This window comes from Gopherus evgoodei, chromosome 6 (assembly GCF_007399415.2).
Source record: "Gopherus evgoodei ecotype Sinaloan lineage chromosome 6, rGopEvg1_v1.p, whole genome shotgun sequence".
NCBI lineage: Eukaryota > Metazoa > Chordata > Testudines > Testudinidae > Gopherus > Gopherus evgoodei.
The window spans coordinates 59125404-59137889 of record NC_044327.1 but is presented as its reverse complement, the minus strand read 5'-3'; the positions used below and the strand labels follow the sequence as shown (position 1 = coordinate 59137889).

At 38.2% G+C, this 12486-nt stretch overlaps 1 protein-coding gene across 3 annotated transcripts in view; it reads left to right on the top strand.

Annotated features, from left to right (window-relative positions):
- The window catches only part of SNX2 (sorting nexin 2), a 61798-nt gene that overhangs the window by 29032 nt on the left and 20280 nt on the right, over positions 1 to 12486 (top strand). For 2 of the 3 annotated variants that reach the window (XM_030566031.1, XM_030566034.1), the window contains exons 3-6: positions 743 to 906; positions 6694 to 6760; positions 6946 to 6989; positions 7118 to 7259. In XM_030566031.1, the coding sequence (XP_030421891.1) occupies positions 743 to 906; positions 6694 to 6760; positions 6946 to 6989; positions 7118 to 7259 (417 nt within the window). The remainder of the gene's footprint in view (positions 1 to 742; positions 907 to 6693; positions 6761 to 6945; positions 6990 to 7117; positions 7260 to 12486) is intronic. The other variant, XM_030566033.1, reaches the window with a different exon arrangement.

Here is a 12486-nt window from a genome sequence, read left to right as displayed (position 1 = left end):
TCAGTTCAAAGCCTGCTTAATGGATAATTTAGCTACTGGATTGTTGACCATATTGAACTTCATGAATTTATATAAATACTGCATATGTGCAGCAGATCTGTATGCTTAAAAATGTGTAGGAAATCTTCACTGCCCTGCATGCAGGCTCTCCTAACTTAAGAAAATGACTGTTGCCACTCCCACAATCTTAGAAACACATCCCTTCCCCCCCCCCCCCCAAACAAACGAAAAAACAAAACCTAAAGACTTCCACTGAAGGCTTCATCACCTGCTACAATATCCAACTACTTATTGGGGTTTGAGTACTGAATTCTAAAAACTAACCACTTCACACTGTGTTTATTCTTGCCAAAGTCAGTTCTTCCTTGTGCTCCCAAATATCCCTTGATTTAATTGCTTTGTTTTGAACAGAGATCTTGCTGACAAAGTTCACTTCAAAGTAAATTTTTACAGATAAATTTTAGAACGAAACTCCCTGAAATTGGGGGAAGGCTGTAATGTAAACTATAACTAACAGTACAATGGAAACCTGTATAAGCATGTATCCTTTAAACTATTTGACAATTATTGCAAACATTGCACTATTTGAAGAATGAGGAAATATACAATAAGATGTACAATCAATTCCTATGAATGACAGTAACCTTGTAGGTAGTGTGCTAGTGAAATATTTTATATCATGCATATATGTTATGGGCATCTTGTGTAATATTTTCTACTAATTCATAAAATCTTTACCTAGAAGCTACAGAAGAGGTTTCTCTGGACAGTCCAGAAAGGGAACCAATACTGTCTCCAGATCCTTCTCCTGCAATCACTCCTGTAACGCCCACTACACTAGTAACTCCCAGAATGGAATCAAAAAGTATAACAGCCCCTGTGATTTTTGATAGATCCAGGGAAGAGGTAACTGAATAATTTAGTATTTTAACACTTTGTTGCAAATACTATTGCTATGATATGTACAGATTTAAAAAAATGAAATACCATAACTTAAAACAGCATGAAAAATTGCAGCTGAAGGTATTAACTATGTAGTCTCTGAATCACAAGAACATTCATTGCCATGGGAGGGGTGAAATTTATACAAATATCTATTGCGTGTTTACTTTCTGCAAGATGTCCTTCTTAGGAAAGATCTTACGAATATTCATTTGGGGGATTCTGTTCACAACTCCCTGTATATCAAGATTCAATCTATAATCCGTAACAATTGTTTTCCTTGCTCCCATATGAACAGCTAATAAATACTCTGATGATATAAAAGTTGCAAAATAAAAGCATTACTTGAAATAGTTGTGAGGAAATACTGAAGAGATGCTGAGTACCTCAACTCCCACTGGTATGTTGTAGATCTAACTTTAGGCACTGCTTTAAAAATCACAAGTGGCATATGTATCAAGAAATTTTGCTACATGGCTGATGATAACCTGAATGTTAAGAACTTTGGTGGTGCAATAAGATCACCAGTGATGGACAAACTGAATAAACTGCCGGACCAACTTAAGGATCTAATCGTAGGAGGCCATCAATATTACTTTGTTCAAGAGCAAAAATCTGAGGAAATCAGTTCCCATTCATAGCAATGGGAGTTGCAGGCACTCAGCACATGAGAGTATTTGGCAGATGGAATATCAAATGTGAATACAAAGCATTGGTTTTATAAGTGGCTTCATATGTAAATATCCCAGTCCTAAGTGAGATACTTCATCACCACACTAACCTTTGCACTTGCAATATAAGTACCAAATTTACTTCTCTGCGTTATATGTATGTATACGTAGCTTACCTAGTTTTCTCTGACACCTGTTTAACTGCTTGCATATGTGAATAATGAGAAATAATGGACTTCAGTACGTTGCTTGTTCAAATGGAATTGGTAAATGTACTTTCTTTTTGTGCTGTATATATGGTTATAAAGAAGGCTAGGGAGTATGTAACTACTATGTGATAAAGATAAATATATTTTGCTTCTGGTGGTTGTTGATAGTCATGTTTAAGTTATTAAAGGTTGACTAAAAATGGAAACACTTTATCTTGGAACAGAGATCATTTACATGATTTTAACTCTACATGTCAGTAATTTCCAGGGTGGATATAAATCAATAATTTTTGTAATTAAAAAATTGGATTTTTTTGATAAAAAGATTTTTTCCTCAAAAAGCAATCTTAAAGATAGTTTTAATTAACATACATTATAGCTCAAAGAGATCTCATCATGGAATAGGGATTATAAATTCTAATTCTATACTATGAGACAATATATTCATGTAATGTTTAAGAAAAGTTTTGTAAATGAGTTCCAGTAGTTCGTGGATTAGGGACCCAATCTTATGGGGTTAGAAATAACAGACTTCAAGCCTATTGTCCCTCTGCAGATGTGTGTACACAGCGTCAATCCCTTACCTCTCTCTAAAAGTGCAGTTTCAAAAAGTTCAATGAATAGAAGATTGTTGGGGGCGGAATAGATCTGGACAAAAAAGTCTGGAAATAAATGTGAGATGGGAGGGACAGGCAGTAGAAACAAAAGTGAAACTGTTTGAGCAGCATATTCTAGAAGTCTTGAGGTCTTTGAGCGTAGCCTTCATTGATTTGAGATCTACCATACTATTCTCTCACTAGAAGGGAAAACCTATAATGGCAGCAGACCGTAAAAGAGACCCAGTTTGGGAATATTTTAATACCTGTGAAGAATATGTGTTAAGATGATAACAACCAACAAGAATGAACTTTTATATAGAAATCCATGATTAAATCGAGCCTTCCTGACTAGTGATTTAAATCAATTTGATTTAAATCAAATCTACCCTGGTAATTTCCAATGTTTGTGTCCTTACAGCAAAACATTAATTTAAAATTACCACACTTAAACCTGTTTTGGGTTTTCCAAGAAGATTCATATTTCTTGAAATAATAGATTCTTCCTTCAGGTTAATAGTTCCATCCCCCCAGTGTTTCAAAAATGCATTTATCCGAAACCCTATTTTTTGAAACTCCGCATTATCTAAATCCTTTCCTTGTCCCCAGCACGAGATACAGGCTGCAAAGGGCATGTATCTCATGCTGGGGGACAAAGAAAGGATTCAGATAATGTGGTGCTTCAGGTAACAGAGCAGAAATGCTCAGCCAGGACTGTGAGGAGGATGAACCCCTGGATGCAGAGGAGGCCACCCTGTTGCTGAAGGGCTCCTACAGCAGCAAAGGGAGCCCTGTGCAGCTCCACTGTCATGGGAACAAGTGAGCAGGGCCATGACAGCAGACCTGCAGAGCCCCCTGTGCTGCTGCAGGGCTGGTAACACCCAATCCCTGCAGGCGCAAGATACACAGGGGAGGCTGTGGTCCTGGTGGGATAGAGCAGAGACTCCTGGCCAGGACTATGGGAAGGAGTCAGCCAAGCTCATGGCTGCATGGGGAGCCACCCCACTTCTGAATGGCTCCTGCCCTCTGTTATCTGAACTCCTGATTATCCAGTTAAAATCCGTGTCCCCTATGCTATTCTGTTTTTCATTTCAGAATGTGGAGACAGCTACCAGGGAGATGCTGTTCTAGATCTGATTTTGACAAATAGGGAGGAACTGGGTGAGAATTTGAAAGTGGAAGGCATCTTCAGTGAAAGTGATCATGAAATGATAGTGTTCATGATTTTAAAGAACGGTTGGAGGGAGAACAGCAAAATAAAGACAGTGGATTTCAAGAAGGCAGACTTTAGCAAACTCAGAAAGTTGGTAGGTAAGATCCCATAGGAAGCAAGTCTAAGGGGAAAAACTATAGAAGACAGTTGGCAGTTTTTCAAAGAGGCATTATTAAGAGCACAAGAGAAAACTATCCCACTGCGTAGTTAAGAGAGGGATAGCCAGGAGATCTTCAATGATCTAAAAATCAGGAGCCCTACAAAAAGTGGAAACTAGGTCAAATTACAAAAGATGAATATAAACAAATAACACAAGTATGTAGGGACAAAATTAGAAAGCCCAAGGCACAAAATGAGATCAGACTAGCTAGAGACATAAACAATATTCTGCAAACACATTAGAAGCCAGGGGAAGACCAAGGACAGGGTAGGCCCATTACTCAGTGGGGAAGGGGAGTGAAATAATAACAGAAAATGTGGAAATGGCAGAGGTGCTTAATTACTTCTTTGTTTTGGTTTTCACCAAGAAGGTTGGTGGTGATGAATGTCTAACACACTGAATGCCAGTGAAAATGAGGTAGGATCAGAAGAGGCTAAAATAGGGAAAGAACAAGTTAAAAATTACTTGGACAAGTTAGATGTCTTCAAGGCACCAGGGCCCCATGAAATGCATCCTAGAATACTCAAGGAACTGACTGAGGAGATAATTGAGCCTTTGGCGATTATCTTTGAGAAGTCATGAAAGATGGGAGAGATTCCAGAAGACTAGAAAAGGGCAAATATAGTGCCCATCTATAAAAAGGGAAATAAGGACAACACAGGGAATTACAGACCAGTCAGCTTAACTTCTGTACCCGGAAAGATAATGGAGCAAATAATTAAGCAGTCAATTTACAAACATCTAGAAGATAATAAGATGATATGTAACAGTCAGCATGGATTTCTCAAAAACAAATCATGTCAAACCAATCTGACACGGTAACAACCAACCTGACAGGGTAACAAGCCGCCTAGATGCGGGGAAGTGGTAGACACGGTATATCTTGATTTCAGTAAAGCTTTTGATACTGTCCCACATGACCTTTTCATAAACTAGGGAAATGCAATCAAGATGGAGCTACTATAAGGTTGGTGCAAAACTGGTTGGAAAACCATTCCCAGAGAGTAGTAATCACAGTCCTGCTGGAAGGGCATAACGAGTAGGGTCCCACTGGGATCAGTTCTGGGTCCAGTTCTGTTCAATATCTTCTTCAGTGATTTAGATAATGGCATAGAGAGTACACTTATAAAGTTTGTGGACGATACCAAGCTGGGAGGAGTTGCAAGTGCTTTGGAGGATAGGATTAAAATTCTAAATGATCTGGACAAACTGGAGAAATGGTTTGAAGTAAATAGAATTAAATTCAATAAGGAAGAATGCAAAGTACTCCATTTAGGAAGGAACGGTCAGTTGTACACGTACAAAATGGGAAACGACTGCCTAGGAAGGAGTACTGCGGAAAGGGATCTGGGGGACATAGTGGACCACAAGCTAAATATGCGTCAACAGGTAATGCTGTTGCAAAAAGAAAGCCAACATCATTCTGGGATGTATTAGCAGCGATGTTGTAAGCAAAACACAAGAAGTAATTGTTATGCTCTACTCTGCTCTGATTAGGCCTCCACTGGACTGTTGTGTCCAGTTCTGGGTGCTACATTTCAGGAAGGATGTGGACAAATTGGAGGGAGTCCAGAGAAGAGCAACAAAAATGATTAAAGTTCTAGACAACATGACCTATGAGGGAAGATTGGAAAAAAATGGGTTTGTTTAGTCTGGAAAAGAGAAGGCTGAGAGGTGACATAACAGTTTTCAAATATGTAAAAGGTTGTTACATGGAAGAGTAAAAAAAAAATTGTTTTTCTTAAACTCTGAGTATAGGATAAGAAGCAATGGACTAATTGAAGCAAGGGAGGTTTAAGTTGGACATTAGGGAAAACTTCCTAACTGTCAGGGTGATTAAGTACAGGAATACATTGCCTCGGGAGGTTGTGGAATCTCCATCATTGGAGATTTTTAAGAGCAGGTTAGACAAACACCTATCAGGAATGGCCTAGATAATTAGTCCTGCCTTGTGTTCAGGGGACTGGACTAGATGACCTCTTGAGGTCCCTTACAGTTCTATGATTCTTTAATTGGGAGTGTACTGTATTCATTTGACAAGCATCTCAACAAAATTCGTTTGTGAGCTGCACAGCATGAATTTCTTCTTTCCTAGTCAGTTTTCTTGTTTCCTTTGAACTGCTTCTTGCCAGACAGATCTCTCTGCTTTGATGTGATTCTTGTTCCCCCACTCCAAACTGGCTTCTCTTGTTTACCCTTCCCCTATGACAATTTGTGGATTTCATAAAGGATTTAATGGAAGGCCTGACAAAGTCTGCATCATGCCACATGGAGTTTAGGAACTGCACATGAGTGGTCAGAACTTGAGCAGTGTCTAAAATATTTCAGTTCCCCTTACAAACAATAAAAATGGAATTTAATTTTCCTCCCCATTAAGTCTCCCTCTTCCCCCCCGCTTCCGCAATTTAAAGGTGTCTGTAATTGCTAGAAAAAACTAATTTGAAATTTCTAGACTAATTCCAGATAGTTTTCTCTTTATGATCCAGAAATTTAGGGAAATGTTTTAAATGAAAACATGTGAGTTTTTTGTTTTTAACCCCATTTCTTCTAAACATACGTCCAACTTGCTTCAAACTTCCTCTAGAAAAAAGTCTCCTTTGGAATGAAATGAGACTTGTAACATTTCAGGTGGATAAGGTTTCCTGACTAAAAGCCTTTGTGGGAGGGCTCAAAATGCAACTTTTAGGGAAAGCATTTTTCAACCTTTTACTATGGTAAATACTAGTGTCTTCACATTTTCCACTAAAATGGGATGGAAGGGATCTCAGTTATGCTCTTTTAGGTCCCACACAGATTTACTGTTTTTTCTTGTATCCACAGATTTAGTTGGGGAGCTACCTTAGTTATCCTTTGAAAGTTAACTCGCTGGTATACTGTTAATGCCATACATTCTTCTCTCTAGATTGAAGAGGAAGCAAATGGAGATGTGTTTGATATAGAAATCAATGTCTCAGATCCAGAGAAAGTTGGTGAGTTGGTATCTCAGACTCTGAGAAAGATGGAATTCTTTCAGCATTAAATTGTCTACTTGCTATTTGAAAAAAAACTTTGGTTTTAGCATAATTTTGCATTTATTTATAATGCCAGCATATACGTGATTCAGAAGACTTGCCTTGGATTAAGTACCTTTCTTTTAACTGTTATCTTCTTACAGGAGATGGCATGAATGCTTACATGGCATACAGAGTAACAACAAAGGTAACTATTGTCTGCAACTACTTTTCACCTTGAATATAAATATACAGAATATCAACTACAGTATACCTGAGTAGATGAAAAAATAACAGAAAATTTAAAATACAACTTTTCTGTGGATTTTCTTTTAGACATCCCTTTCTATGTTTCACAAAAATGAATTCTCTGTTAAAAGAAGATTCAGTGACTTTCTTGGTTTGCACAGCAAATTAGCAACAAAATACCTGCACGTTGGTTACATAGTGCCTCCAGCACCAGAAAAAAGTATTGTAGGTAAGCATGGTTTCTATAAGGATGAACATATTCATCCAGTCTTTGACTCGGCTTTATTTGTCTTGCATTAGCCCTCAAATATTATTTAAATGCGAATATTAAAATTGTAACATGTGGTGTCTGGAAAAAAATATACAGTTCATGTCAAAATATCATTTCAACAAAATATCTTGCATAGACTACTGCCAACTGCTTGGATCTGAGGATCTTGAAAATGGGTTGTAAATTAAAATGCTTGTAAAAGAAGACTATTTTTAGTGCAAGTAGGGATTAAGGGTGAAACGAGAATAGGAATAGTAACAAAAGGTATTTAACAGTAAACTTCAATTGAGAAAATTAATATTACTACCCCCCTCTTGGAGCATATAAGAAGTGAGGTAATATGAAAAGGAGATCTGACCTAATGCCTGGCCTCCTGTTTCTTGTCCATTTTCCTAGATTTTTCAGCCTAGTCTCTTTGCTTTGAGACTTTCATTTAACTTATTTTGTGTTCATTACCAATTGTTTGAAGTAGTATCCCCTGCATTCCCTGTTTAGTTCATGTCCTAACTTATCTGTTCAGCTTTGAACCCCTTACTAGTATTTGTCAATAGATTTTTCAGTCCTTTTTTGTAATTTTTGAAAACACCTGCTAATGTCCCCTTATTTGTCCTAATTTCTAAGGAGAATAAGCCTATCTCCCTTAAAGTGCGGTTCTGATTTGAACAATGACCCCGAATGACGCTGATGTTGCCATGAATGCCGTTTAGGATCAGATCCTCAGCTGGTATAAGTCAGCATGGTCTGTTGAGCACATAAATGCTGGAACTAGTGGGGCTGGGGATGCTGCCGCACCTCCCTGGCTTGAGGTGGTTTCTGTCATGTACAGAGTTTACAGTTTGGTTCAATGGCTCTCAGCACTCCCCACTATACAATTGTTCCAGCACCCCTGGTTTAGCAAGGATCTATCTCCAGTGTGCTCTCTTAATAAAGATGATTTCTTGTTGCCAGTCCTTCAAGCTTAGTGTGGGCACTGGGAGTAGCAGTTTCTCTTTCTGCATCGCACATATTTAAAGGCTCTCAAGACCAAACTGAGCCTTCAGTTATACCCATGCAAAGCCATTACATTCAGTGGCTTTACATGGGTGTAACTGATTGGAGTTTAATAAGAAATCTTGTTTGATACACAAAGAGGAATAGAATCCATCTTCCTCTCCCATAACTGTAGTTGGTGTCTTAAGGTAACAGAAGTAAAAAGTAGTAAAACTTATTTTTGTCACTGAAATAAGTAAATATTGCTGAGTATGCACAGGAAGCAAGTCTTTATGTAAAATGGTACCTTCTTACACAAGTCATTCTGCAGTGTAGGACTGCATTTTAACTTGTCCTCATAACTTAAATATCTGGTCTCAATAGTCTTCACTGGCCTCTTCTAAGGCAATGGTATAATGACCAGTACTTTATACTATATTCCAGATGGGTGTCTGAAGTGTGCTGCATTAACAGTATGTAATCTCTTGTGATTTTGTTCCTCTGCTGATATTATCTAGCTTCTTATTTGTCTTTTCTAACTGCAACTGTGAACTGAGCTGACTTTTAATTACTCTTCCACAGTAACCACTAAATCATTTCTGTAGCTTGCTATGACTGTTCCGTTTTAGTATATACAGAACAGAAGAATCGTTTAATCTGCATTGGGATGATAGCCAGAGAATAGTGCAGTATATTTCAATAACTAAACAATAGGTAACTGATGCATCTAGTAATTTTGTTCTAAGTATTGACATGGCTGGAGCTGTTTAAATCTGTTTATTGCTCAGAGGTGTGAATTGGTGTTCATTTGTAAAGTCTTCACCAAAGCTGTTCATTCACTTTAGGTTGTCTTTGAGTGTTCTTCTGAAATTAAATTAATGGATCCAATTTTTATCTGTAGTTTAAACTGTTAACGGAACAGAGAGGTAGTGATTTATTCAGTGTAAAAGTCAGCCAATTCTGATTTATTTTTTTCCATCTTGCTGTATGTGATGCAATAGATTTTTTAGATGCTCAAAACACGAAGCCCTCATTACTTTTTGTCCTCTCTTTTCTACTGATCTGATTGTTAATAGGAGAAATCCTGGCACCTCTGGCCCCTTTGTACATAATGGCATCAGCTGTTTTCTCTCCTTGCTCTATCTACAGAGAACAGCTCCCATCAAATCACCAGACTTGAAAAATGTGTGTCATGAAATTCCAGAGCCACAGTATATCACTGCCCTAAAGTATCTCTCAGAAACAGGGTGAGAGGGGGTACTGGACTATACTAGATGTACCACTGATCTGGTACTGTATGGCAGTTCACATCTCTGGAAAACCAATTTTGATTGTATGAATGAGTCCAGCTGAACTAGGCTGAGTTAGTGTATGTGTGTGTGTCATTCACAAAGAATGTTGATAAAACCTTTATCCCACAGAGTTTCTATAATTTACAGAAATTGTGATTAAAAAAATTAGTTTATTGGGATTACTTTTATATTTTTATTCTTGCTTACCGCGAGTCCACTTATACATGGTTTAGAGGGAGCTATAAAAGCTCTTAGAAAAAGCTGTTGGAAAAAATTAAACCCCAAAGTTGTGACTTCAGGGTCCTGTGTTTTGAGACCTTGTAAGGCTAAAATTGAGTTGGGTCCAAGCAAGCCTGAGAATCTTCCCTTTGCAATGAATGGGATGAGATTCCTATTTCTAGCCCTGGACAGTTACGAGATACCTTTAAAAAGGGGAAGAAGGAGAATCCGGGGAACTACAGATGGGTCAGCCTCACCTCAGTCCCTGTAAAAATCATGGAGCAGGTCCTCAACGAATCCATTTTGAAGCATTTGGAGGAGAAGGTGGTGATCAGGAACAGTCAATGTGAATTTACCAAGGGCAAATCATGCCTGGTCAACCTGATTGCCTTCCGTAATGAGATAACTGGCTCTGTGGATATGGGGAAAGCAATGGGCATGATATTCCTTGACTTTAGCAAATGTTTTGGTGCAGTCTCCGACAGTATTCTTGCCAGCAAGTTAAAAAAGCTGCCTGTGTCGTCCGGCTCAACAAGTAGTGATCAACGGCTCGATTTCTAGTTGGCAGCTGATATCACGCAGAGTGCCCGAGAGGTTTTTTGTTCAATATCTTCATTAATGATCTGGATGATGGGATGGATTGTACCCTCAGCAAGTTCGTGGATAACACTAAGCTGAGGAGAGAGGTAGATATGCTAGAGGGTAAAGATAGGGCTCAGAGTGACCTAGACAAATTGGAGGATTAGGCCAAAGAAATCTGATGAGGTTCAACAAGGACAAATGCAGAGTCCTGCACTTAGGATGGAAGAATCTCATGCACTGCTACAGGCTGGGGACTGACTGGCTAAGTGGCAGTTCTGCAGAAAAAGAGCTGAGGATTACAGTGGACAAGAAACTGTATATGAATCAACAGTGTGCCCTTGTTGCCAAGAAGGCTAATGGCATATTGGGCTGCATTAGTAGGAGCACTGCCAGTAAATTGAGGGAAGTGACTATTCCCCTCTATTCGGCATTGATGAGGCCACATCTGGAGCATTGCTCCAGTTTTGGTCCCCCCACTACAGAATAGATGTGGATGACAGGGCATGGATCACTTGATGATAACCTGTCTGTTCATTCCCTTTGGGGCCCCTGCCATTGGCCATGTCAAAGGACAGGATACCAGGCTTGATGGACCTCTGGTCTGACCCTGTATGGCCGTTCTTATGTTCCTATTAAATTTAAAGTAATAGAATGAAAATATTGAGTGTTTGTATCATTATTATTAAAAATGCACTATAATATAAAGAGATCTTTGCTAGGAGGCAGGTTAAGTAATATTTAGGAGCCAGTTGATAAGAAGAACATTTCAACTGAAAAAGAGCTCAAGAAAAAATAAAACTAGAATAGGTGATGATAAAATACTTTTCACAAATACACAGGTTCAAAGAGTGTATCAACAATTAACTGAAGGCCCTTGTATACAAAGCAGATTTTGTTATGAAAAAGGAAATAAGTGGCAAACTATTGGCTCAAATGATTAAAGGGATTCAAGAGCAATGTAGTATTCCAGCAATTAAAAACAATCTACAGAAGACAGTTACACACTCTAATGATATGTGCTATTTTGGTTGTTTATTATGAAAACCTCTATGCGTCAGATACTCCAAGCTCCTGAAGTTATTCAGAAATATCTGGAAGTAGCAGAGTTGCCAAAGACAAACAAAATTGACAAAGAAATAACAGAAGAAGAAATCTTAGAGGTTAGCAAGTAGGAAAAGTGTTAAAAATTCCAGGACCTGACAGCTTTCCATCTGAATTTTATAAGTATTTAAAGAAGTATTAGTATGTCCCTTGAGAGGTACCTTCGATATTATTGCATTAGGGGAGGGCTTCCATAACCTATGAAATAAGCCACTGTTTTTGTCCGTAAAGTTGGAAGAGGTCTTACCTTATGCAGCTCATATAGGCGTATCTCACTGCTGAATTACGACAGAGATTTTAGCAAAAATACTAGCTAGCCGATTGCAGTCTATGCTCTGAGTTTATACAAATCCAGATTAAACTGGATTCACTAAGAATAGATATGTGAGACAATATTCTGATAGTGCTTGGAATCATCTATAATGCCAGATCAAAAAGAGTTCCGTTTCTTTTGTTATCACTTGATGCAGAGAGAGCTTTTGATAGAATAGAGTCAAACTTTGTGTCAAGTCCTGTCTCGTGGTTGCTTGCCCTCAGATCCTTAAGTGGATAACTACTCTTTACACCAGCCCTAAAGCATCTATGTGAGCTAGTGAGGTTAAATCTCCCCTGTTTGAATTACACAGAGGAACTTGGAGGGGATCTCCATTGTGTCTCCTTTTTTTGCACTGGCCATGGAGATTTTGCACAGAGAATAAGGAACAGTGAATTTATCACTGGAATAGAACTTGCAGGGACACAGCAAAAATAGCTTTATGAACAGATGACATAATACAGTTTTTCTTTGAACCAAATATTTCCCTAAAATTAGTTTCTAAAGAAATCTATTACTGCAGGAAAGCATCTGGATTTCAAATTTGGCATAATTTACTTTAAATGTTAGCTGTGAATTTGCCAGACTGAGATGTCATTGCTTCCAAAAATATTTAAGTACAGATGGGTAACAAAATCTATAAGATACCTGGGAATTCAGCTCTCAAGCTAGAAGAGCTCTATGATTTAAATAGCAAATCACTAGTATT